The 26,950-nt window shown below is 41.8% G+C and overlaps 1 protein-coding gene across 1 annotated transcript; it reads right to left on the bottom strand.

The window, feature by feature from the left end:
• Positions 1-15,850: 15,850 nt before the first annotated feature.
• LOC141155511 (uncharacterized) lies at positions 15,851-17,750 on the bottom strand. Its single transcript, XM_073642378.1, has 3 exons — positions 17,386-17,750; positions 17,055-17,269; positions 15,851-16,653 (listed from the first exon to the last, which is right to left on the bottom strand). The coding sequence occupies exons 2-3, from the start codon at positions 17,248-17,250 to the stop codon at positions 15,851-15,853; spliced, it is 999 nt and encodes a 332-aa protein (XP_073498479.1). The 5' UTR covers positions 17,251-17,269; positions 17,386-17,750.
• Between the last annotated feature and the right edge of the window lie 9,200 nt (positions 17,751-26,950).

Raw genomic sequence — 26,950 nt, forward strand, 5'->3', positions numbered from 1 at the left:
GTGCATCTTATAATCCGAATGTAGCTTACCGGGGGGCAGCTGAAGTGTAGGGCAGGTGGTGGCGGGAAATGCTGCTGCCCCCAGGCTGGGATGAGGGGGTGTTCGGCAGTGCCCATGCAGCCTTGCACCACCTCTCACCCCTTCATCCAAGCTTGGGCCCCACAGCATCTCCCACTCTTGCCGCTGCCAGCTTCCTGCAGCAGTGCCTCTGCCTCCTGGGACCCCGCTCTCCCCCGGTAAAATACGTTAAGAGCGGACTATAAGACGCACCACCATTTTATAACAAAAATGTTATCCTATTTTCCTCCCCAAAATTTGAGGTGCGTCTTATGGTCCAATGCATTTTATAATCTGAAAAATTCAGTAATTGTTGTCCTATGTGTACTGTTAGGTCCATATATATTTGGACAGAGACAACATTTTCTAATTTTGGTTCTAGACATTACCACAATGAATTTTAAACAAAACAATTCAGATGCAGTTGAAGTTCAGACTTTCAGCTTTCATTTGAGGGTATCCACATTAAAATTGGATGAATGGTTTAGGAGTTTCAGCTCCTTAACATGTGCCACTCTGTTTTTAAAGGGACCAAAAATAATTGGACAATTGACTCCAAGGCTATTTCATGGACAGGTGTGGGCAATCCCTTCGTTATGTCATTCTCAATTAAGCAGATAAAAGGCCTGGAGTTGATTTGAGGTGTGGTGCTTGCATTTGGAAGGTTTTGCTGTGAAGTAAACATGCGGTCAAAGGAGCTCTCCATGCAGGTGAAACAAGCCATCCTTAAGCTGCAAAAACAGAAAAAACCCATCTGAGAAATTGCTACAATATTAGGAGTGGCAAAATCTACAGTTTGGTACATCCTGAGAAAGAAAGAAAGCACTGGTGAACTCATCAATGCATAAAGACTTGAGCGCCCATGGAAGACAACAGTGGTGGATGATCGCAGAATAATCTCCATGGTGAAGAGAAACCCACAAACAACAGCCAACCAAGTGAACAACACTCTCCAGGAGGTAGGCGTATCAGTATCCAAATCTTCCATAAAGAGAAGACTGCATGAAAGTAAATACAGAGGGTTCACTGCATGGTGCAAGCCACTCATAAGCATCAAGAATAAAAATGCTAGACTGGACTTTGCTAAAAAACATCTAAAAAAGCCAGCACAGTTCTGGAAGAACATTCTTTGGACAGATGAGACCAAGATCAACCTCTACCAGAATGGTGGAAAGAGAAATGTATGGCAAAGGCATGGTACAGCTCATGATCCAAAGCATACCACAACATCTGTAAAACACGGCGGAGGCAGTGTGATGGCTTGGGCATTCATGGCTGCCAGTGGCACTGGGTCACTAGTGTTTATTGATGATGTGACACAGGATAGAAGCAGCCGAATGAATTCTGATGTATTCAGAGCCATACTGTGTGCTCAGATCCAGCCAAATGCAGCCAAACTGATTGGTCGTCATTTCATACTACAGATGGACAATGACCCAAAACATAAAGCCAAAGCAACCCAGGAGTTTATTAAAGCAAAGAAATGGAATATTCTTGAATGGCCAAGTCAGTCACCTGATCTCAACCCAATAGAGCATGCATTTCACTTGTTAAAGACTAAACTTCAGACAGAAAGGCCCACAAACAAACAGCAACTGAAAACCACTGCAGTGAAGGCCTGGCAGAGCATCAAAAAGGAGGAAACACAGCGTCTGTTGATGTCCATGAGTTCAAGACTTCAGGCAGTCATTGCAAAGAAAGGGTTTTCAACCATGAGCTAGAAATGAACATTTTATTTACAATTATTTAATTTGTCAAGTTACTTTTAGTCCCTTTAAAAACAGGGTGGCACATGTTAATTAGCGGAAACTCCTAAACCCTTCATCCAATTTTAATGTGGATACCCTCAAATGAAAGCTGAAAGTCTGAACTTCAACTGCATCTAAATTGTTTTGTTTAAAATTCATTGTGGCAAAGTCTAGAACCAAAATTAGAAAAATGTTGTCTCTGTCCAAATATACGAAATGTCTACATAATGTATTATCTGTATCTGTATTACTGTATTATCAATGCTTAGAATTTTTATTTTTTTTGTACACAGAAGATTCATTTTATAGCACCAGCATTCAAAAAAACGTAATGCTTAATTTCTAGGCAAGGTTATCCTTTCTTTGTCCTAAAATGTTGATCAGGAATAATTTGCCATTGGAGACTTGTTCTAAAATATGACTATGCAAATCTGAAATAATGTCACTACAGACTTAAGGTGCTTCCAGATCGATAAAATAATGGGTAGTATCTTGACTGCAGTCCAAATCCTCATTTCAATGCAAATGGTATTTCAGCTTTTCTATAAGGATAACATCTTCCAGTATTAACTAGAGGAATGATATAACACCTCTGAGACATCCCACATAGACCATTTCTTGAAAAAGAGTAAGATGTTGAGCAGAATTTAATGCAAAAACTTCAGACATAATTGATAGGTAAGTGTCTATAGGTTGTTAGCTGAGCGGCATATGAATGAAGTTCTCCTGGATGGCACTGTATCTCATTATATTTATCAGCAGTCAGACATGCAGCACATTACGGTAAAGCATGCACTGAACTGGATAGGGAAGACTTGAAAAATAGAGCTGTGGGTACATGAGATATATACATTACATGTCTCTGTGAAATGAAAATACTTTAATGTGTGGCTGAAAAGGCTGCTGAATATTATAGATAGCACTTTCATTAAACATGTTGTATTAAAGTAAGATAGGTGGACTACAATATGTGGTAAAAACTCAAATTTTATACATTTTTATATTATTACAGTTCCATCACTCAGAATCAGTAGACCCGTTTGGATATCTGCTATTGCTTCTCTTTTATTTTTATTTTTTAAACACCTAAAATATAGTATAATGGTCAAAGGTATTGCTTCTGCTGGTGCAACCTTATGAACAGCATCCTGGCAAGAATATGCATTAAAACATAACAAAATTGTCTTTTTTAATTTGAAATTCCACATAAAGCCATGAAAAAAAAAGTCTTAAAAGAGGTAGATAAAATTGGTGGCAACTCATGGCAGATTATATGATATTATTAAGAATCACAATGTGGCTTTTTGCATTATGTTGTATTTGTAGTGCTTTGCCTTTTTTCGTATTGCATGCACAACAAAGGGTCCGAATCATTCTAGGTAAGGCTCATTTCAGTTATGAGTAGTTATTTTTCCACACTTACCTAAAACGTTTGTACATATTTTTAGATATAATCATTTGTGCCAATGTAACCCAGTTTTAAATCTGCCCTGTTTTATCATTTTCAACCCCCAAAGGATCCTCTTCCAGGCTTTATTTAACCCCCAGTTACCACTGGAACAATCATGCTGTATAATCAGTGCTCTTGGACATTCATGTAACCTCCCTCAGCTGGTTTCCAGCCAACATAACTTTTCTCTACCTCAAAAACTGACATACAATATAATCTACAACTAGAATACACTCTATGTTCCTGTACAACCTGCATCCTTATATAATTGTTAGTTGATTCCTAACAGAGCTGAACTATCTTTCAAATATCCACAATGGAACTTATAACTACTAGGCAATGCATAGTTGAGACACAAGCTAAGCTGTGCTTGTTGACTGATGCTAACAGATCAGTGATGTGAAATTGGAAATGCTTCTCTCTTGATGCAAACAGCAGAAGATAATCCTCTGCCACTTGCATCAACAAGACAGAACTTACAGTTTCACAATATTGCTCTGTTAGTAGCTGGGAACAAACACAGCTCAGTTTCTGTCTCAGTACTTAAAAGCCTAGTAATTACAGGCTCTGTTCTGTAATGCTACAAGAGAGTTGAGCTCTGTTAGTAACAAGCTAATAATGATGTACAAGCACACAGACAACTATGCTTACACAAATAGCAGAAGATGAAAAAGAGTGCAAAGAAGCAAAAGATGAAGTCTACACATAGATTAGGTTGATGATAATTCAAAGAGGTAAGGGTTAGTCTGGAGCACTCAGGAGAGGGAGGGCTCTCTAGCACTGAGGAAAAGTAAGTTCCAATAGGAAATATAGTTTTAGTAGTGTGAGAATTGGGCTGCCCACTCAGCAATGTGAAGCTTAAAGAACATATGGATAGGTACAAGAAAGAAAACTTATGTTGAACTTAGTCTAAGTATTAACAATATGTCTGCATTTACTGTGCTTTTTGAAAAATACTGTTATTGTGAGAAAAAACTCTTTAAAGTTTAGTATCCATTGGGCTGCAGTTTAAACAGCTTGGTCATAGGTCAGAGTGGGTTTACTGCAGCTAGTTTTCTCACTCCTTCTTTCTCATTCCTGGGAGCATAAAAAGGTGACATTCCCATCAGGTGTTGTCAGTAGTGTTGAGCCACCCCCATAGTGTTCGGGTTCGGTTCGTCGAACACCGGGATGTTCGAGGAACTGTTCGTCGAACTGTTCGTCGAACACCATAGAACACCGTCGAACACCGTTAAAACCAATGGCAGGCAAACAAAAACACATAGAAACACATAGAAAACACCTTCAAAGGTGTCCAAAAGCTGACAAACTGCTCAGAAGACGCTCTCTTTAAAAAAGCCGGCCGGCAATTCAGCAGCGGCATACACCGGTACCCGACAATTTAGAACAGAAAGAATAGAGCATCACACATAGATTAGATAGATAGAAACATGTCAGTCACATATATATGAAATACAGTGACAGTGTTGGTTACTGTACTTGTCATTTAGTGTTAAAATAAAGGATTTGTTTAAAAAAAAAATTGGCGTGGGGGTCCCCGTAATTTTAGTCTCTAGCGGAGGTTAAGCAGACGGCTGGGGCAGATGTTTGAAGCCTGGGAAGGGGGTAATACCATTGGAGCTTCCCAGGCTACTAATATCAGCCCCCAGCTGAATACCTAGCCTTTACTAGCTATTAAAATGGGGGACCCCCTCCAAAAAATGACGTGGGGTCCCCCCTATTTTAATAGCTAGCAAAGGCTAGGCAGACAGCTGGGGGCTCATATTAATAGCCCAGGAAGGGTGCCATGAATATTGGCCCCCTCCCAGGCTAGAAACACCAGCCATCAGCCGACCCAGAGATGGCGCATCCATGGGATGCGCCAATTCTGGCACTTAGCCTCACTCTTCCCACTGCCCTGTAGCGGTGGCAGTGGGGTAATAGGGCTGGGGTTGATGTCAGCTTATAATGCCAGCTGACATCAAGCCCAGGTTAGTAATGGAGAGGCGTCTATAAGACACCCCCATTACTAACCCCATAGTCAAAGTTAAAAAAAAACACAAACACCCTGAAAAAAGTCCTTTAATTGAAATAAACACACAATTCTTTATTGTTCTAACTTTAACCATACTTACCATCACACCCATTCCAGCTGAAGCCAACAATCTCCTGCAATAAATGAAAAATAATAGAGCAACATCATCCTTACCTTTCGATGGTTCCCAGGAGAGCTCCAGCTCTGCTACATCGAGATGACAGACTGGACCGCAGCAGAAAGCTGCCATCCAGCCTGTCATCCCGCAGACACTGAGAAGCACAGGCATGCTTGCGCTCCTCAGTGTCTCACTGTGACGGCATCCAGATGAGCCGAGGTCATGTCCAATGAACTCAGCTCACCTCATGCACGTCACTGACAGCGTGGGAAAATTCTCCTGCACTCAGTGCTTCAGCTTGAGAATTTTCCCACGCTGTCAGTGACGTGCATGAGGTGAGTTCATGTCCAATGATCTCAGCTCACCTCATGCACGTCACTGACAGCGTGGGACAATTCTCCTGCACTCAGCGCTTCAGCGTGAGAATTTTCCCACGCTGTCAGTGACGTGCATGAGGTGAGCTCATGTCCAATGAACTCAGCTCACCTCATGTACGTCACTGACAGCATGGGAGAATTCTCACGCTGAAGCGCTGAGTGCAGGAGAATTTTCCCACGCTGTCAGTGACGTGCATGAGGTGAGCTCATGTCCAATGAACTCAGCTCACCTCATGTACGTCACTGACAGCGTGGGAGAATTCTCACGCTGAAGCGCTGAGTGCAGGAGAATTTTCCCACGCTGTCAGTGACATGCATGAGGTGAGCCGAGTTCATTGGACATGAACTCGGCTCATCTGGATGCCGTCACAGCGAGACACTGAGGAGCGCAAGCATGCCTGCGCTTCTCAGTGTCTGCGGGATGACAGGCTGGATGGCAGCTTTCTGCTGCGGTAAAGCCTGTCATCTCGATGTAGCAGAGCTGAAGGTGTCGTGAAAACCATGGAAAGGTAAGGATGATGTTGCTTTATTATTTTACTTTTATTGCAGGAGATCGTTGGCTTCAGCTTGGATGGGCGTGACGGTAAGTATGGTTTAATTAAGAACAATAAAGAATTGTGTGTTTATTTCAATTGAAGGACTTTATTCTGGGTGTTGTGTTTTTTTTTATTCTTTACTAGAAATTCATGGCGGTCATGTCTAATATTGGCGTGACCCCATGAATTTTGGGCTTAGGGCCAGCTGATAATACCAAGCTGGCCCTAACCCCTTTATTACCCAGTGAGCCACCGCACCAGGGCCCTGGATGAGTTGGGTACAGCGCCAGAAGATGGCGCTTCTATGAACGCGCCATTTTCCGGGGTGGCTGCGGACTGCAATTTGCAGCGGGGGGGGCCCAGAAATCTTGGGCCTCCCTGCGCTGCAGATTCCAGAACCCCAGCTGCCTAGTTGTACCTGGCTGGACACAAAATTAGGGTGAAGCCCCATGTATTTTTCTTTTAATTATTTCATGAAATTAATGAAATAATTAAGAAAAAAAGGCCTTCCCTATATTGTTGTGTCCGGCCAGGTACAAATAGGCAGCTGGTGGTTGGGGGCAGCGCGTTCCTGCCTGCTGTACCTGGCTGAACACAAATACAGTGCGAAGCCCCACGTCAATTTTTTTAAATTATTTCAGGAAATTCATGAAATCATTTTAAAAAAATTGACGTGGGGCTTCGCACTATATCTGTGTCCAGCCAGGTACAGCAGGCAAGTACGGGCTGCCCCCAACCACCAGCTGCCTATTTGTACCTGGCCGGACACAACAATATAGGGAAGTCCTTTTTTTCTTAATTATTTCATGACGTGCATGAGGTGAGCCGAGTTCATTGGACATGTCCTCGGCTCATCTTTATGCCGTCACAGCGAGACACTGAGGAGCGCAAGCTTGCCTGCGCTTCTCAGTGTGTGCGGCATGGCAAGCTGGATGGCAGCGTTCTGCTGCGATCCAGCCTGTTATGTGAATGTAGCAGAGTTGAAGCCGTCGTGGAAACCATGGAAAGGTAAGGATGATGTTGGTTTATTATTTTACTTTTATTGCAGGAGATCGTTGGCTTCAGCTGGAATGGGCGTGACAGTAAGTATGGTTTAATTTAGAACAATAAAGAATTGTGTCTTTATTTCAATTAAAGGACTTTATTCTGGGTGTTTGTGTTTTTTTTAACTTTGACCATGGGGTTAGTAATGGGGGTGTCATATAGACGCCTCTCCATTACTAACCTGGGCTTGATGTTAGCTGTCATTATAAGCTGTCATCAACCCCAGCCCTATTACCCCACTGCCACCGCTACAGGGCAGTGGGAAGAGCGAGGCTAAGTGCCAGAATTGGCACATCCTATGTATGCGCCATTTCTGTGGCGGCTGACGGCTGGTGTTTCTAGCCTGGGAGGGGGCCAATATTCATGGCACCCTTCCTGGGCTATTAATATCAGCCCCCAGCTGTCTGCCTAGACTTGGCTATCTATTAAAATAGGGGGGACCCCACGTCATTTTTTTGGGAGTCCTCCATTTTAATAGCTAGTAAAGGCTAGGTATTCAGCTGGGGGCTGATATTAGTAGCCTGGGAAGCTCCATGGGTATTACCCCCTTCCCAGGCTTCAAACATCTGCCCCAGCCGTCTGCTTAACCTCTGCTAGAGCCTAAAATTACAGGGAACCCCACGCCAATTTTTTTTTAAATAAATCAATTATTTTAACACTAAATGACAAGTACAGTAATCAACACTGTCACTGTACTTCTTATATATGTGACTGACATGTTTCTATCTATCTAATCTATGTGTGATTCTCTATTCCTTCTATTCTAAATTGTCGGGTACCGCTGCTGAAATGCCGGCCGGCTTTTTTAAAGAGACGGTGCATGAAAACACTATTATTTTTTTTAATAAATCCTTTACACTAAATAGCAAGTACAGTAAGCAACACTGTCACTGTACTTCATATATATGTGACTGACATGTTTCTATCTATCTAATCTATGTGTGATTCTCTATTCTTTCTGTTCTAAATTGTCGGGTACCAGTGTATGCCGCTGCTGAATTGCCGACTTGTCATGTTTCACTGTGAGCACTCTTCCCATCGATTTGGGCAATCACTGTAATGCCACAACCACCATGGCTGTGGCATTACAGTGAGTGGCAGACAATCCCTGCATGATTGGTTCTCTAAATAGCGCCAGACATGCAGGACACGCTTTTGGTGCACGAACAGTTATCGAACATAACCTCGAAAAGCCGAATTTTTTGCAAATCGTTCGGGTTCGTCGAACACCGCCAAAAACAGCTCGAATTTGAGATTGGCGAACAGTTCTAGTCGAACACCGCTCATCTCTAGTTGTCAGATAAAGATGATGCAGACAGGCATGGGAGGACATTGTGCAGAATAAACAACAATGAAAGTAAGAAGCCACTGTATAACTAGAGAGAAGAAGAAACAACAATCCTACCATAAAGTCCCAACACACCGTGTACGGTGAAAACAATGTACGTTTTTTTATTACAGGTGACAAAAATGGATCAAAGTACACAACCTGACTGTTTTTGCTGACTGTCCTTGGGATTTATGATTAGGGCAATGTATATTTTATACGCCAACAGGTTATGTGAATCCTTATATACACTTAACGGTTATAAAGAATCAATTTTTTGCTTACTGAATGACTAGAGTAATGCCACAGGTGCAAACAAAAAGTTCCAACCTGAGATGTGGCATGTGACGTGTCTCACAAGTTAATAACAGCTCATTTTTGCAGGAAAAATCTGCCATAAGTAGCTGCCATGTACAGCAGAAGGAAACAAAGAGGATTATTCATCAAAAGTCCATCCATTTATAAAGAGCGACAAGATAACCCCTTGTGAGGGGCATGAAGTAGCCATGCCAGAAAAGAATGGAAACTTGTAAGGGTATTGTATGGCCCTTTAACATTTTTCATACAGTACACGGCTTGAATGTAAGTGTAGTGTTCCTGCCAGCACAATGATAGCCCACCTGGGAAGTTTGATGTATTTTCACCTTTATGCATGTCTGTCTGCCTTTATATGTTTGTCTATTATTTGCTGTGCAAATGAGGTTGGAGGGAGCCAATCATTATGGCTTTGCAGGCTTGTTTGATGACCAAACAAGAGTCAATACAAAGTGGAACATGAAAAGGCAAAGGTGTGCAAAAATGACAGATGGAAGCCGGAAGGACACCCGGAACGTTGCCCATATTATAGAGCTTTGTAAATTTGAGATACACATTCAGAGTACTGATATATACTTTTGTCAAGAAAAGGAGACTGTGTACACAAAATGTATTTATCATTGGTAACACTGGCTAATAACGTTTTATGGTTGTCATGCCTACTGAAGATAATTAAAAGCTGTTTATTAAATTGTAATTGTAATGCTCATCTTATAAGCTGAGTGTAAAGAGGCGTACTACGCCAGAGAGAACAAGGAAACTGATGCAAGAGTTTAGGGAACTGTGTTGCCGTAACTGAGAAGAACAAGCAATGTTTGTGTGCAAAATGCCATACACTGGATAAATGAAAAATGTGCTTCCCAATTCCTTGTATAAAACATAAAAAAATTGTATTCCAATTCGGGCGAGCAAGGGTACATTGCTGGAAAAGGAAGAAAAAAAAAAAAAAAAAACTCTTTAAATCTCTTAGTTTGCGAGTGTGAACGAGCTGCGTGTGTCCGGAGCGTAATTGCGAACGAAAGTAAGTGTGTGACTTGTTTTTCAGTGACTTTGTATTCAGGGAGTTTGGAAGGGAGGACTTAGGACTGAATTGCTGACTGTATTTCATTCTTTCTTTACTTTACGTTTTACTTAATTAATCCACCTGACCTACTTAGCTGATTCCCCCGTCCATACTTGATACTTAACTGATCCCCCGCCGATATCTAATTGATACACTTGCACATCCCTAATTGATCCCCGTCCATACACCTATATATAAATAATTGTGTTTTGTACTTGTATATATATACTGACTGTATCCCCATATTTAGAATGACGTCCATTTTGGCCGGAGCCGTGCAGTGTACATCTTGCGCAATGTATGCATTCCGTGAGCAACCGCTCGAGGATCCATACTGCTGCGAGAGATGTGAGCATATCGTGCACTTGGAAGCCCAAATTCTGGATCTAAGTGCTCAGATAGCGGTACTGAGGAGCATCGACAACATGGAACGGAGTTTGCTGCTCACCGAGCAGACACTCAATGGGTCAATACTGGGGGTGGAGCATAGAGGGGAAGTGCAGGCTGAACAGGCAGGGAGCTGGATAACAGTTAGGAGGGATAGAGGGAAGAAGTATAGGAAGGCTGGTTCAGAACTGGCATTATTGGAGCACGACAGATCCTCTGACCGCCGGGGGAGTGTATGCTCCAGTAATGAGGGGGAGGGGGGAAGTGTAGGGCAGGCAAGACAGGTTCTGGTAGTGGGTGACTCTATTATTAGGGGGACAGACAGGGCAATCTGTCACAAAGACCGGGATCGCCGAACGTTGTGCTGCCTCCCTGGCGCTCGAGTCCGGCACATCGCGGATCGGGTTGACAGGTTACTGGGTGGGGCCGGCGAAGACCCAGCGGTCATGGTCCACATCGGCACCAATGACAAAGTGAGTGGTAGATGGAGGGTCCTTAAAAATGATTTCAGGGACCTAGGTAGGAAGCTTAGGGCAAGGACCTCCAAGGTAGTTTTCTCAGAAATACTACCAATCCCGCGAGCCACACAGGAGCGCCAATGGGAAGTTAGGGAGGGGAATAAGTGGCTAAAGAGTTGGTGCAAGGCAGAAGGGTTTGGGTTCATGGAGAACTGGGCCAACTTCGCGGTCGGCTACAGGCTCTACCGTAGGGACGGGCTGCACCTCAATGGGGAGGGTGCAGCGGTGCTGGGGAAGAAGATGGCTAATAGGTTGGAGGAGTTTTTAAACTAGAGATGGGGGGGAAACCAAGGAAATAGGTGGGATGTGAGGCAAGCAAGGGGGAAGGGGAGAAGTGAATATAATGAGGGTGGAGAGGGGGGTGGGGATAGTACAGTTAGATCGTTAGAGAAGAATAGGATGCTAAATAACCCCAAAGTTTTATCTTGCATGCTGACCAACGCAAGAAGCCTGACCAATAAGGATTCATGAGGAATCGCTCCTGCCAAACAAACCTGATTGACTTCTACGAGGAGGTTAGCTCTCGAGTAGATCAGGGGGAACCAGTGGATGTCGTGTATCTCGACTTCTCAAAAGCGTTCGATAGCGTGCCACATAATAGGTTGGTATACAAAATGAGAATGATGGGGCTGGGGGAAAATGTCTGCAAGTGGGTAGCTAACTGGCTAAAGGATAGAAGGCAGAGGGTGGTTATAAATGGAATATACTCAGATTGGGTAAGCGTCACTAGTGGGGTACCACAGGGGTCTGTGCTAGGCCCAATGTTATTTAATATCTTTATTAACGACATAGTCAATGAGATAAATAGTAAAATATCAATATTTGCAGATGACACAAAGTTATGTAAAACAATTAATACAAAAGAGGACAGTGCAGACCTACAGAGGGATTTGGATAAGCTGGGTAGGTGGAGCATTAAATGGCAAATGAGGTTTAACGAGGAGAAATGTAAGGTCATACATATGGGAAGGAAAAATGGAAGTCACCAGTACTCACTGAATGGGAAATCATTGGGGAATTCAGAGATGGAGAAGGACTTGGGCATCTTGATTGATAGCAAACTAAATTGGAGTGCCCAAAGTCAGGCCGCTGCTGTAAGGGCAAACAGGGTAATGGGATGTATCAGAAGAGGTATAGCTGCAAAGGATGAGAACATTGTTCTTCCACTGTACAAAGCACTGGTCAGACCACACTTGGAATACTGTGCTCAGTTATGGGCCCCAATATATAGAAAGGATATAAATGAGCTTGAAAAGGTACAAAGGAGGGCAACAAAATTAATAAAGGGAATGGAGGGACTGCAATACCCAGAGAGGTTGGCAAAACTAGAACTATTCAGCCTGGAAAAGAGAAGGTTGAGGGGGGACATAATAAATGTGTACAAATATGTTAGGGGACAGTATAGAGATCTTGCCCGGGATTTGTTCAAAAGGAGGGATATTACGGTAACAAGAGGGCACTCACTAAGACTGGAAGAGAAAAGGTTTCAGCACCAGCATAGGAAGGGGTTCTTTACGTTAAGAGCAGTGAGAATATGGAATTCACTGAGTGAGGAGACGGTAATGTCGGATTCACTACACCAGTTCAAGCGGGGACTGGATGCATTTCTAGATAACAGGCAGATTTCAGCATATACTTAAAAATAAAATAAAATAGTAGGTTTATACAGGGATTTATTCTGACTGCTGGTTTCAGAGTCGGGAGGGAATTTTTCCTCAGGTGAAGATTGGCTAAATCATTTGAGGTTTTTGCCCTCCTCTGGATCAACTTTAGCAATTACAGAGCTAACAGGTCGAACTTGATGGACGCAAGTCTTTATTCGGCTTTACAAACTATGTTACTATGTTACTATGCTCGTTACTCGAGATTTACGAGCATGCTTGGGTGTTTTTCGAGTATCTTCATCGTTTCTTAGGCATTCCTCACATGTATTAAAGCTGTCAAACAGTCACAAATCATGCGCACAAAGTGACTTAACATAACCAAGCATGCTCTCTGATAGGGTTAACAGAACATACTCGCTCATCACTAATTATTGTGTAAACTCCATACTCCATAGAAAACACTGATGCCTTTCGGTTTGTAGCCGCCCTCAGTGATAGAATGACATTTCAAAATGTCATACAAGCTACCCGTGAGATTGATGCCATAGATCGCCAACACAAAGAGTGCTGAGATGCTAGATTAGATACAAAGACTGTTGCAGAATGATGGAGTTGTTGCTAAGGAGAATGTCAGCATACTTTTGCAAAATAAACTGTTGCCAAATGATGAAGATATTGCTGAGACGAGTAGATTGTCACAAGTGGAAACAAGCTGTTATAAATGTTGCCAAATTTTTATACCTGTAAACCATTTGTTGTTAGCGTCAACTGCTTGTCTTTGGGTTAACTGTTGCCTCATTTGCGAATGTTCAAACCCTCAAACTGATTGTCTCCTTGTGAATGTGATTCTTTAACTGACAACTAAGAGTGCACTTGTAACCTGAGTGGGGGTATGGCCACCCTAACACCAGTGGCCACTATATCTTATAATGGATGCGAATGCAAGGTATACACTATTGTATCTTATTGTAAAAAGGAGTTTCATCATCCCATGCAACAACTACCAACCTGACCACTTCACGTGCCTATTTGGTTACCATTCATTCTTTATTGAAAACATAAATTTCTATGAAAACAGAAAAAAAAAAAAAATTTTATAGCACCAACATATTCTGGAGCACTGTACAATTCTGAGGGGACATGTACATGCAATATCAGACATTACAGAGTAACATATAATTCAACACATACTAAAAGAAGTGAGGCTCTGCTTTCAAGCTTAGAATCTATGAGGAAATAGGGGAGGGAAATGGTAAAAAGTGCTTGTATTATATGGTCCAGACATCAGTATAATAAATAGGGAGTAATATAAAAGAGTTTGCAGATACAGCTCACCCCATTCAATATATGTATGTTGTTCAGCCTGGTTCCTGGGAAATCCACATCTACAATTAAGAGTCACCCAGACTCGAAACGCGACAGTATATTTTTTATGCCCATGGTACTATTTTAATGAAGTCATAATAAAGTATTTTTGCTTTTTAGTCACTTTGCTAGATTGAAACACCTCTTTTCACAACTTATAATAAATATGGTATTCAAATAAAGCTGCATAAACCGGTCACCAGCCAGTACCTGTACAAGTACAGAAGCAGAGGGTTATTAAGGCGATGGAGGGTGTGTAAACAGATGATTCAAAGGACCAGATTCGAGGATTCGAAGGGCAAAATGGGAATATTTAAATAAGTGAGGTGCGATAATAGGCCAGACTAAAGAAATGCATTTTTAGAGCACGCTTAAAACCGTGGGTATTGGAAATTAATCTAATTATCCTGGGTAGGGTATTCCAGATAATTGGTGCGGCACGTGAGAAGTCTTGGAGACAGGAGTGGAAGGTTTGGATTATTTTGGATAGTTGTCTTAGGTGATTGGTGGAATGGAGGTCACTGGTAGGGTGGTAGACAGAAATGAGAGAGGAGATGTAGGGGGGTCCAGAACTGTGGACAGCTTTGTGTGTGAGAGAGTTTAGTTTATATTGTATTCTATAGCAGATGGGTAACCAATGCAAAGCCTGGCACATGGTGGAGGCATCAGTGTAGCGATTGGAGAGGAATATGATCCTGGCTGCTGCATTCAGGATGGATTGGAGAGGAGAGAGTTTAACACTAGGACTACTGGACTCGTGACCCCGCCTAGAACTACTGAAAGGAGTCATTTTGACTCCTTGCTTGTTTTCGTTTATTTTTAGAGTTTCATTTGTGGTTATTTATTAATAATTATATTTTTTGTAATGTATTATTATTGTGAGATCCAACAGTAATGCTTTTGATTGTTTTTTTTCTGCTTTTCTTATTTTTCTACAGAAAATAACAATAATTATAATAGACGTTTTTCAAACATTTTTTTTTATTCAAGTGCACACATATAAACAACAACTGAAGAACAAAAAGCAGAGAAAATGTAGGTGGAGGAGCATAAAAATGAAAATATGGCGCAGAATTCACCTTCTAAACATTTGGTGTTTCGCATTTTAGGCATTGCCTTTGATTTATGGCAGTACATTGCCCACACAAAGACTTACCACAAGTCTTACAATTGCCGACAGATCTATTTTTCTTGCACTTTTCTTTGATCTGGCAAAATTTTGTTTGAACCATCACTTCTGAGCATGTAGAAACTTGGGACGTGGAACCCTTTTCCCTATCTGTGACATAAGGACCACTCAACTCTCTCACAAGCGTTTGTAAAAATGCCTTGCGTGACATTTTTTGGTGGGTAATCTCCTTGAATATTATCCATGCATTTATACCCGCAAAGTCTAAGGCATTTTCAAATGCATGAACAGGCCATCTCCTTGTGCATGTTCGTGTGGTATATTTTCGTGCCATCTGATCCACTACATCTACTCCATATTTTGTTTCATTGTAAAACTTTACCGTTTCTGGAGTTTTTTTAGCGGAATCAGACGCAACAACAACATCTGGATGGACGGAACTCAAAATGACAACATTTTTGTTGGGCTTTCCTTGATATACTGTAAGTGTAAAATTGTCTTCATTTCTAAACTCTTTAGTGTTGTACAATTCCTCTTTCATGGATTTTATTTCTTTAGGCACTTCTCGCCTTATCTTGTTCAGTGTTCCCACGATGGTTGTTCCTTTGCTTTTTAGCTGTTTAGCTAATTTTACTGAAGCAAAATAATTATCGGTTGTAACATTGCGACCTTTTTTCAAAAACGGGTCCAATAACTTCATTACCACATGGTCAGCTAAACGGTCCTCAGCACGGCGTGTGTCATCTTTGCCTAGATAAGGGAAGCCATTTGCCAGATATTTGCTCTCCTTATCAACAGCTAGCCAATATTTGTGGCCATATTTATCTGGTTTGGAAGGCATGTACTGGTGAATGGACACCTAGTTTTGCTTGGGAAAAGTTGCTCATCCACCGTTATGTATGGGCCAGGTTTGTAACACGCAATACAATTTTCAATAAACCTGTCCCACACAGTAGAAAATAGAGCAAACTTGTCCGTTTGCAGTCTCTCCGATCGAGTAGATTTCTCATCAAATCTGAGAAACCTCATAATTTCAACAAAGCGGTCCCTAGACATTGTCGCTTTGCAAAACGGTATTCCCCAGTCATTACACCAAATACTGCTAATCGAGTGACGGTTCGTGCCAGATATTCCACGAGCATAGAATATCGCAATGAATGCATCTAGCTCCTCATCAGATAGAGTAAACTGTAAATTATTGTTCCTGCATGCTTCTGCAAGCGTACAGTTCTTTATATGTGTCAATATATATGAATCAAAAAATAAACGCCATGCGCTCAAAGGACTATCGATAATGATATTTCTTCTGGCGTATCCTGTAGGGCCAGGTGCTTCTCGAAGAATATTTTGGCTGTCACGCCTACCAGGCAAGTGTTCTCCAATTTCAACAGGTTTCCATTGAATACCATCCGCTGAAACTAGTATTCCTTCAGATTCGCCTTCTCTGGTGTTTGTTGTTGCATTACCTTCGCCGCCATCGTTATCTGTTGTTCTTTCATTTCTGGGACGTTTTGCTGATTTTTTCTGTCCACGACCAGGAGGATGGTCACGAGGCAACATAACTGCATGAGCCCGATCCCCAGTTGAAGTGCTTGGAATATCTGGAAAAAAGTTGATGAATATTTAGAATTTTTGTTTTGTAAGGGTCCGTGCACACTGGCTGGATTAGCGGCGGAATATCCGACCGGATATTCTCACCACAATCCGGCCCATACCTGCCCGCTCAGGTACAGAGCGGAGTTTCATACCTGAAGCTCCGCTCCGAACCCCGGGCTGGAGCCGCTGTCTGGGACGGAGCCGTGCTCGCGCGTAAGCAAGCGCTGCTCTGTCCCTGACAGCGGCTCCAGCCCGGGGTTCGGAGCGGAGCTTCAGGCATGAGCGGGCAGGTACGGCCTGTATTGCGGCAAGAATATCCAGATGGCTATTCAGCCAGAATTCTGCTAGTGTGCACAGGCCCTAACTCAGTGTGTGGAAGAACAAATAAATACACATAACTACTTACCTTCTGGATTTGTTCCTTCTGAGTCTTCAGATTCACTTGATATGTTCTGAGGAATGAAATCTTCATCACTGTCAGAATCAAATACATGTCCCTGCAATTCGGATTCCGATTCATCCTCCGGTATGGATTGCAAAGTAGCCAGAATATCCTGAGGCTTTATCAAACGTCTTCTCTCCATATTCCTCACAAATTCCATAATTCTATATAGTTCCCTGCTGAAAAATAGAAATGAAATGAAAACTAAAAGAAATAATAACTGTTCTGCCACCTTCAAAAGTAGGTGGGCTGAATCAGTTGACAGACAGCTAAACTATTTCATAACAATTCATACCTGTATGAGTCTTCAGAGCTCGTATGTTTGCGTCTGTTCTCTTTGTCTCTTCAGCTGAACTGAAAGTAAAGTTACTATCCAGAATACTCTCTCCTGCTAGGACCTTAGAAAAACACCACCCTTCATTAGCATAAGATAAGAGCCTAGAGTAAACAAGCTATTTTGTTCAGCATTACACAGTAATACAAGCAGGTAAAACACAAGGAAAATGTGAAAAGTTGACATGTAAATTGAACTACATCTATATGAACATCAGGGTAAATCAGACAGAGTGAAAAAATTATGCACAAAACTTTATAGCAACATTTAGTGACAAAAGGACCTCAAAATATAGTAGGGAGTCAAAATGACTCCCTTCAGTAGTTCTTGGTAAATTTTGAAAAAAACGCGCAAATTTTTCACCAAAATTATTTATTCTCACAAAATCTTTTTTCACATCATATTTGAGGAAAAGTCACCGAGTTTCAAGCCGGAATTCTGAAAAATGTAGTCACAGAAGAGAAATAAAAAACGAAAGGAGTCAAAATGACTCCATCAGTAGTTCTAGTGTTAATAAGAGGGAGACCAATTAGTAGAGAGCTACAATAGTCCAATGTGTATATGTCATAGCAATGTATATTTGTCATGCTCCCTGTACATGTATAAGAATTTAGAGCTCTTTATTCTTGGCTATGGTGAATGTCAGAGAGATTGGATCTTACCTAATTTACTTTTATGATCTACCTGTGGGTCTTATATGTAAAAGAAATTGTTGTCAGACTGCATGTTTTTTAAAGTCTTAAGTGCAGTAAATTGTTCATTCTAAAAATGTCAAGAATTTTACATTCTTACCTAAAAAAAAAAAATCACACATCTGTATGTGAATATTGGTTTCTAGCAGAAAAAGCTTTGAGTTAGGTGAAGCATTTAGAATGTGTAGTATTGGTTGATTGATTGATTGATTTCTCATTAACTATTGTTTAATAGTAATACAAAGTGTAAAACTTAAACTTAATTACACATTTTAATACAAGAACATCGATTTTCTCTGCTGTTTGAACATGTACAGTTTTATCATTCTTTTTAGTAGAGAAGTACATGCATAGCTTGTGTCATGAAGAATACTTTATTTAGCTAAAGGATTTTTTCGAGATGTGCAAGTTTACTCAATGCCACAGGCGACCTTCCAGCCAATAGAAAGGCATAAATCATTCATGACATTGCAGAATTTGTCTATAAGTATTTATTTTTTAATTATTTAGTTAGTTATTTAGCTTTGCAACTATACAGCACAATTAGGGTTTGCATTTCTCTGAATCCATTACACATGTAAAATCAATTGATAACTGTAAAAATTTTAAACTATGATAATGATATTCACTTGACGTGGTAGAAACACAGATATTTAACGCACAGATTCCATTTTTTATATCGCAGATTCAACTGAAAATAAAATTATCTTAATGGCTGAAATATTCTTCATTTTCCATTCAGTTTGAATGCTACTTATTGTAATATCTCTCTTTTCACAAGAATGAAGGATGAGCTGTCCTTACTCTTTCATCATAGTAACCAGGGCAACAGCAGATCATCACAACATTTCAGGAAGTCAAATTAAATGAGGCTTTTAAATGAAAATAAGTTATGAGCAGTAAGCCCTACCAGAATAACATGCATCATTACATCAGAGCAGACCAACAGTAGCAATGCATTGTGAATGTGAAGAGTGCTGCTCATTTAGTACAACCAATAACAACATCATCTTCAAAGATTGCAGCTAGTTTCTTCAAACCTATGGTATGATACTAACACAATGAAGGAATTTGGAATTAAAAATAATATAATTTATGCAAAAGGATTTTTGTTCATATACAATGAAATGTAAAAGTTTGGGCAACCCTCGTTAAAATTACTGTTAATGCGAACAGAGAAGCAAGTTGAAGATGAAATGATCTTTAAAAGGCCTAAAGTTAAATATGACACGATTCTTTTGTATTTTAGGCAAAAAAAATACATATATATTTACATTTTTTACATAATAAAAATTACAAAAAGGAAAATGGGTCGATGCAAAACTTTGGGAACCCTGCATGGTTAGTACCTAGTAGCACCCCCTTTTGAAAGTATCACAGCTTGTAAATGCTTTTTGTAGCCAGACAAAAGCCTTTCAGTTTCTTGTTTGAGGGATTTAAAATCCATTCTTCCTTGGAAAATTCTTCCAGTTCTGTGAGATTCCTGGGTCATCTTGCATGTACTGCTATTTTGAGGTCTAGCCACAGATTTTCAATGTTTAGACTAAGGGACTGTGAGGGCCACTGTAAAACCTACAGCTTGCGCCTTTTGAGGTAGTTTATTTTGGATTTTGACGTATGCTTAGGATCATTATCCATTTTTAGAAGCCATCCTCTTTACAACTTCAGCCTTTTTGCAGATAGTGTTATGTTTGCATTTAGAATTTGGTGAAATATCATTGAATCCATTCCTGGAATTCTGTGTCATTTTTTCTCCACACATACCTTTGTTCATTGTGGCCAAATAATTCTATTTTAACCTCATCAGTCCACAGGACATGCTTTAAAAGTGCATCGGATTGTTTAGATGTTTTTTGCATAATTGTGACACCAAATTTTAAGGTGAGGACTCAGGCAAGGTTTTCTTCTGATGACTCTTCCATGAAGGCCATATTTGTGCATGTATTTCTGAACACTAGAACAATGTACCACAACTCTAGAGTCTGCTAAATCTTTCTGAAGGTCTTTTACTATCATTCAGGGGTTCTGATTTGCCTCTCTAGAAACCCTTAAAGCAGCTCTCACTGAAATTGTGCTTGGTATTACAGACTTTATCTTGACTTCCACTATTCGTGTTAACTGCCATTTCTTAATTACATTTTGAACTGAGGAAAGAGAAACTTGAAAATGCTTTGCTATCTTCTCATAGCCTTCTCCTGCTTTATCGGCATCCACCATTTTAATTTTCAGAGTGCTAGGCAGCTGCTTAGAAGAACCTATGGCTGCTCTTTTTTATCACAAGGTTAGAGGAGGCTGGGTTTTTATAAAGCTTGGAAATTTGCATCACTTAGCCTTTCCTAATGGTGACAGTGAACAAGCCATAAGCCTAACAGGCTAATTAAGGTCTGATACCTTGGTCAAAGTTATCGGAATGCACAAATCTCTAAGGGTGCCCAAATTATTGCATTGGCCCATTTTCCTTATTGGAATTTTTAAAATGCAAGGAATTGCAATATTTATTTTTTGCCAAAAATACAAAAATAATATGTTATTTTTAACTTTAGGCAATTTAGAGATCATTTCATCTTCAACTCGCTTAACTGTTCACAATAGTAATAATTTTGACCAGGGGTGCCCAAAGTTTTGCATGTCACTGTTCTATCTGTAGGTATGTAGCATACATTTTAAACAAATGACTAAATTAATTGTAAATCCTAGTCATAGTAGATTGGTTAAAAATGAAAATTTAAATGGAAGGGCCAACCTAAACAGTAGGGATGATTCCATCGATCGGCAAGGATCAAGTTTAAGTTGAATTTCCTAAAATTCTCGGATTCACACAAATTCAAACATTTTGAGAACCGATTTGTGGTTGACAAAAAGAAAATAAAAACTTGCCTGGCACAATTTCCCACACTGCTGTAGCATCAGAGAGTGGGCTAGCATCATTTTACACTACCATGCTGGTCTCCCCATAATGACATCTTATCACCTATCTTACTTGTACAGAGGTGGTCAGTACCTGGATCATCACAGATCAGCACAGTTTGTACAGCACAGTCATTTCAAGAGTTAATTAAAGAGTCACTAGGAAAATCTCTCTTCTGTAGAGTGTAAGCTCTCATGGTCAGTGAGGTCCTCTCTCTCAATCTTTCTCATTTGTTAATAATAAGCTATTATGGCTAGCTGAGTCCATTCTCTTTTTCTCTTCAATCTTTCCAGTACTTAGTTCAAGCACATTTATTCTCCACAAATAAGATTTTAAGGGAAAATTTGGAAAACCGGACAAATTTGAATTTCAAAAGATCAGCTCATCTCTAGTAGACAGTAAAAAGTAACCACTATAGTATAGTGGGAGGAAGTAATTGTGGAACACTGTTCCTTCAGCTACGTTTTCCCTTTGTGCCCCAAAGAATCAAAAGCAGGGATATATTTCTGCTTCTGCTTGTTCAATTAGTACATATATTAAAAAAAAAATCTATATCTATATCTCTCTCTCTCTCTCTCTCTCTATATATATATATATATATATATATATGTATATATATATATATATATATATATATATATATATATATATATACATATACAGTACAGACCAAAAATTTGGACACAACATCTCATTTAAAGATTTTTCTGTATTTTCATGACTATGAAAATTGTACATTCACACTGAAGGCATCAAAACTATGAATTAACACATGTGGAATTATATACTTAACAAAAAAGTGTGAAACAACTGAAAATATGTCTTATATTCTAGGTTCTTCAAAATAGCCAACTTTTGCATTGATGACTGCTTTGCACACTCTTGGCATTCTCTTGATGAGCTTCAAGAGGTAGTCACCGGAAATGGTTTTCACTTCACAGGTGTGCCCTGTCAGGTTTAATAAGTGGGATTTCTTGCCATATTAATGGGCTTGGGACTAGTGTTGAGCCACCCCGGTAGTGTTCGAGTTCGGTTCGGTTCGTCGAACACCCGTGTGTTCGCCGAACTGTTCGTCGAACTGTTCGTCGAACACCTTCGAACACCGTTAAAACCAATGGCAGGCAAACAAAAACACATAGAAACACATAGAAAACACCTTCAAAGGTGTCCAAAAGCTGACAAACTGCTCAGAAGACACAACTAACACATAGAAAAGTGACAAGTACATATAGTCATGAGAAAAGAAAAGAGGTGGAGGAGTAAAAGGAGGGGGAGACACAGATATAGGCATGTCATGCCCTTCTAAAATCCAAAAAGTGAGAAGCCGACACGTTCAGCCGCTCCTGCCCGTGCCACCTCCGTGTCGCCGGGTTTGTGCCAGACCCGCGGTGAACCCTGATGGCCAGCCCCCCTCTCCCAATACTGGTGCCTGTCCGCTGGTGGGTCGAGCGAGCCCCCCTGTGGTGGAGGCAGCTCTAAGTTTTTAATTTAAATTGTCTTTCTAATTTGAATGAATACACTTTAAATCCATTTACAAGGATCTATTGGAGGGCAAGTCTCATGCCAGCAGCCGCGTAATTCCAGCTCCAGTAGCGTCCACTAAAGCTGCTGCAGTTAAAAAGCTTTTATAAGGATTGAGCTCGGCTGTCCACCGCAAGGCATCCTACTGCCAGTCCCAGCCCCTATGCCTTGAGGTGCCTCCTGATGCTCTTCACTGAGTATCCCGTGGTCCCGAAGCATTTCCTTTGAAAAAATTAAGTGTCCAAACTACAGGTGGTGTAGCTTGCTTAACAGCCGGGATAATCCGCTGACTAGCAGACACTGCTACTAGGCACAAAGTATTTCCTGGGCTAGATGCAGTTAAAAATTTGTAAGTAGATACTCTCGTTGGATGCTGAGAAAGCATTCCATAGATTCTCCTGGCACGCCATATATGATTCTCTTAAAAGGCTTGGGGTAGGGGTCTAGGGGACCCTTTTATAGCCAAAATCACAGCCCTGTATCACAATACATCACCTAGGCTGAAGATAAATGGAACTGTAGCACCCTGAGGGCTCGGTTGCTACAGACGTATTGCACCTCACCCAGAGGTGTGATATCTCACTCTCAGATAAGGATGGAGTGTGGATCAGGACCCGACACCTGCATGCATTACGCCACATTGCCGTGGGGCAGGGCGACCAATATGCCCCTGAGATGGGCACGACAGTCCCTGTCCCTGGCTGGAGTGGGGGGAGGGAACACTGAGGAAGGGGAACCCTGTAGTGCAGGAGCAGGGAGGAAGCAGTTCCTGGGTGCATTGAGAAGGGAGTATAAAAGGTGGGCACCATCTTAGTTCAGTGCAGAGAAGTCTGAGCAGAAGTGGCAGGGAGCAGGGGCTCTGCATGAGCTCTGCTACGGAGGCGGGCCTAGTAACAGAGGCCCAGGCCTGCAAGAGGGAGAAGGAAGGAAGAGGAGCGGAGAAGGCTCCAGGAACGAGGAATGAAGGGTTCCCAGGGGTGCGGACGGGCGAGTCGCCACCGCACGCCCGAATCCACCTGCGTGGAGGGGTCAGGCCAAAGGGGGAGACCGGTCCCCAAACTAGTGGAGGCAGGAAACGACCCTCAGCTAGAAACCGGAGGCTCTGACATTTTATGTGGCGCAGCCCCTCGCTACACCCGCTAGGAAGGCACCACATAGGGTCAGGGAAACTGGCGCCAAGTTTACAAAGAGGAGTCCCGAGGCAGCCGGACAGAAGTGTTGGTAAGAAAGGCCAGACAAAGGACACACAACGGGGGTCCTGTGAAGTGCTAAAAAGTTATCTGGGAGTTGTCTGAGCCCCTCACCTGGTGAGCACAGTACGACGTGGGCAGCCGTTACCTGCAGACGTGGTCTGGATAATAAGAACTGTGAGTAAAGGCCGTGAACTGCATCACTGACTCCGTGTCGTTACTGCTGCTGCCCTGCACCATCACCCCCATCCTCCGCATACACTGCCCTGAGGCTATACTCCTCCCGTGGGGAGTTATGCTACGCTCTGCTGCACCCACAACACCAGCCTCAGCGGTCTGCCCTGTAGCGGCGGTTCACTCTGACCGCAATCCACGGGTGGCGTAGTCGGACATTTAAACATCAAAACCACATAAATTGTTCCGCCACTGGTTTCACCACCCTGAGCCACGGAACCGGGTCGCCGCCACGAAGACTACAACCACCAGCATCCACCAAAAAGGGTCCGGCTCCGGGTGTCCCAAGGCCCAGGGGGTGCGTCAGAACATTTTCATCACCTTTCACAATCACCAATGGGACAAGGCAGGGATGTCCTCTGTCCCCTCTCTTATACATCCTAGTGACGGAGCACCTGCTCTCATCAATTCACCATAACCCCAATATTAGGTGGATTGAGGTGGGAGGCACCGAGTACATGTGCTCTCTATTTGCTGATGATGTCCTAGTATATATCACTCAATCACATATATCCATCCATGCTGTTATGGCTGAAATAGATCACTTTGTTACATGGTCAAATTTTAAAATCAATGCAGCGAAGTCTGAGGCCCTCGATGTCTCCCTCCCCAAATCCATATAGGATTCCATCCAGTCCAACTTTCCCTTTGCCTGGCCCTCACAGGGTATCAAATACTTAGGAATTCCTACTCATAGAGACCTCTCCCATCTATGTTATCTTAATTTTGGGCCCTTTATTGAACAACTCCATACAGACCACGGTTGGCAAGTTAGAACTGTAAGATTCACTACGTGAACCACTGGTGTTTTGTGGAAAAGCACATGTTCCAAATTATTATGCAAAAAGTGTTTAGGAGTGATAAGGGAAGAATTTGTTTGTTTGTCAGTTAAACTCATTGATGGTGATGTGTGTCAGGGCTCTTTATATCACTGTAAGCAATTGCAGACACCTGTGCTAATTAGTTTGGCAGCTGTGTCCAATGAAAGGCAAGACTACTTAAGAAGGCTGTCTCACATTATTAAGCAGCCTACATTTTCTGCCAAAATGGGAAAGAAAAAGGATCTGTCGGCTGCTGAGAAGCAACAAATTGTGGAGTGTTTAGGTCAAGGCATGACTACAATCAACATTGTGCGATGATCAGGATGAAGTGTCTTGGCAATCAAGAAGTATGTAGCTGATTCACAGTACACACGTGTGCGTGCTGATAAGGGCAAATTGAGGACTCTTTCCTACAAGCAATTACGTCAGGTTGAAAGAGCAGCGGCAAAAAAAGCCTTGTCATAGCAACAGACAAGTTTTTGAAGCTGCTTTTGCCTCCAACGTCCCCCGAACAACAAGATGCAGGGTCCTTCAGAGGTTTGCAGCTGTGCATACGCCATCCTGTCGACCTCCTCTATCCACTTCACACAAGCAGAAACGTCTCCAGTGGGCCAAACATTACATGAAGACTGATTTCAAAACTGTTTTGTTCACGGATGATTGCCGTGCAGCGCTCGATGGTCCAGATGGATGGAGTGGAGGATGGCTGGTTGAGGGACACCCCACGCATACACGGCTACAGCGCCAACAAGGAGGAGGTGGAGTAATGTTTTGGGCTGGAATCATGGGGAGAGAGATTGTCGGCCCCTTTAGGATCCCTGAAGGCGCTAAAGATGAACTCCATAATGTATGTGGATTTTCTCAAACAGCACTTCCTGCCATGGTTCAAGAAGAAGAACCGTGTATTTCACAGCAAGATCATTTTTCTGCATGATAATGCACCATCTCATGCTGCACATAAAACATCTGCATCTCTGGATGATATGGCATAAAAGGGGATAAACTTATGGTGTGACCCCCATGCTCCCCTGACCTCTACCCCATTCAGAAACTTTGGAGCATCATTAAAAGGAGTGTCTATGATGGCGGGAGGCAGTTCACATCTAAGCAACAGCTCTGGGAGGGTATTCTGTCCTCATGCAAAACAATTGAAGCAGAAACCATCCAAAACCTGACAAATTCAATGGACGAGAGAGTTCAGAAGCTCTTTTCGAACAAGGGGTCCTATGTGAAAATGTAACATCACCTAGAATAAAGTTTTGAGTTGAAAACTGTTTGATTTCAGTTTCTAACAACCTGCTAATGCTTATAATTTCAAAAATGACCATTTTTTTGGTCTTTATTAAAATGAAAGGGTTGATCGAAAAGTTTGGGGGATCTAAGAGTGTGGCAACCCAGTAGTCATGATTACTTCGAATTCTGACAATATGAGGGTCATGCTGCAGGTAGTGCAGCAAGAAGACACTTATGTGTCTTGAGCATCTCGGAGCCCCAAAATTATTTTCCGGGCTAGATGCAGCTAAAAATTATTATTAATTTTAAATCTGGTGAAGCTTTAGTATAGATGGCCTAATAGGATCAGTGCTGCACACTGCTACAAAGCCCAAATTATTTTCCAGTCAAGATACAGATAAACATGATTAGTAATTTTAAATCTGGTGGAGCTTATTATAGATGGCCTAATAGAATCAGTGCTGCACACTGCTACAAAGCCCAAATTATTTTCCAGCCAAGATACAGATAAACATGATTAGTAATTTGAAAGCTTAAAACGGTTGGTAGGGTGATTTTAACCAATCATCAAGCTTTTACTCTCCCCAGGATGACACAGTGGTAGAAAAGTCGTTTCGGATCCATGATTTGTTCATCTTTATGAACGTGAGTCTGTCTACATTATCAGTGGAGAGCCGCGTGCGCTTATCTGTCAGCACACCGCCAGCAGCGCTGAACACACGTTCAGAAAGAACGCTGGCTGCAGTGCATGACAAGATCTCCAAGGCGTAAGTGGCTAGCTCCGGCCATTTATCCAGATTGGAAGCCCAAAAAGAGCAAGGGTCCAGTGACACAGTCGTGGCTTCAATGTGTTAGAACCTTGCTCTTAGGTTTTTTCCTTTGCTGGTCACATGACCTTGTTGGCCTATTTAATCCTGCTCCGCCCTT

This window comes from Phyllobates terribilis, unplaced genomic scaffold (assembly GCF_046119375.1).
Source record: "Phyllobates terribilis strain yellow unplaced genomic scaffold, ASM4611937v1 Scaffold_7__3_contigs__length_470593459, whole genome shotgun sequence".
In the NCBI taxonomy this organism is placed as follows: domain Eukaryota; kingdom Metazoa; phylum Chordata; class Amphibia; order Anura; family Dendrobatidae; genus Phyllobates; species Phyllobates terribilis.

Excerpts from the sequence above, each read along its gene's own strand:
- LOC141155511 (XM_073642378.1), bottom strand. The coding sequence starts at position 17,250 with ATGGAATTTGTGAGGAATATGGAGAGAAGACGTTTGATAAAGCCTCAG. Across the intron at positions 16,654-17,054 it reads AGAAGGAACAAATCCAGAAG|ATATTCCAAGCACTTCAACT; the intron begins GTAAGTAGTTAT and ends ACTTTTTTCCAG.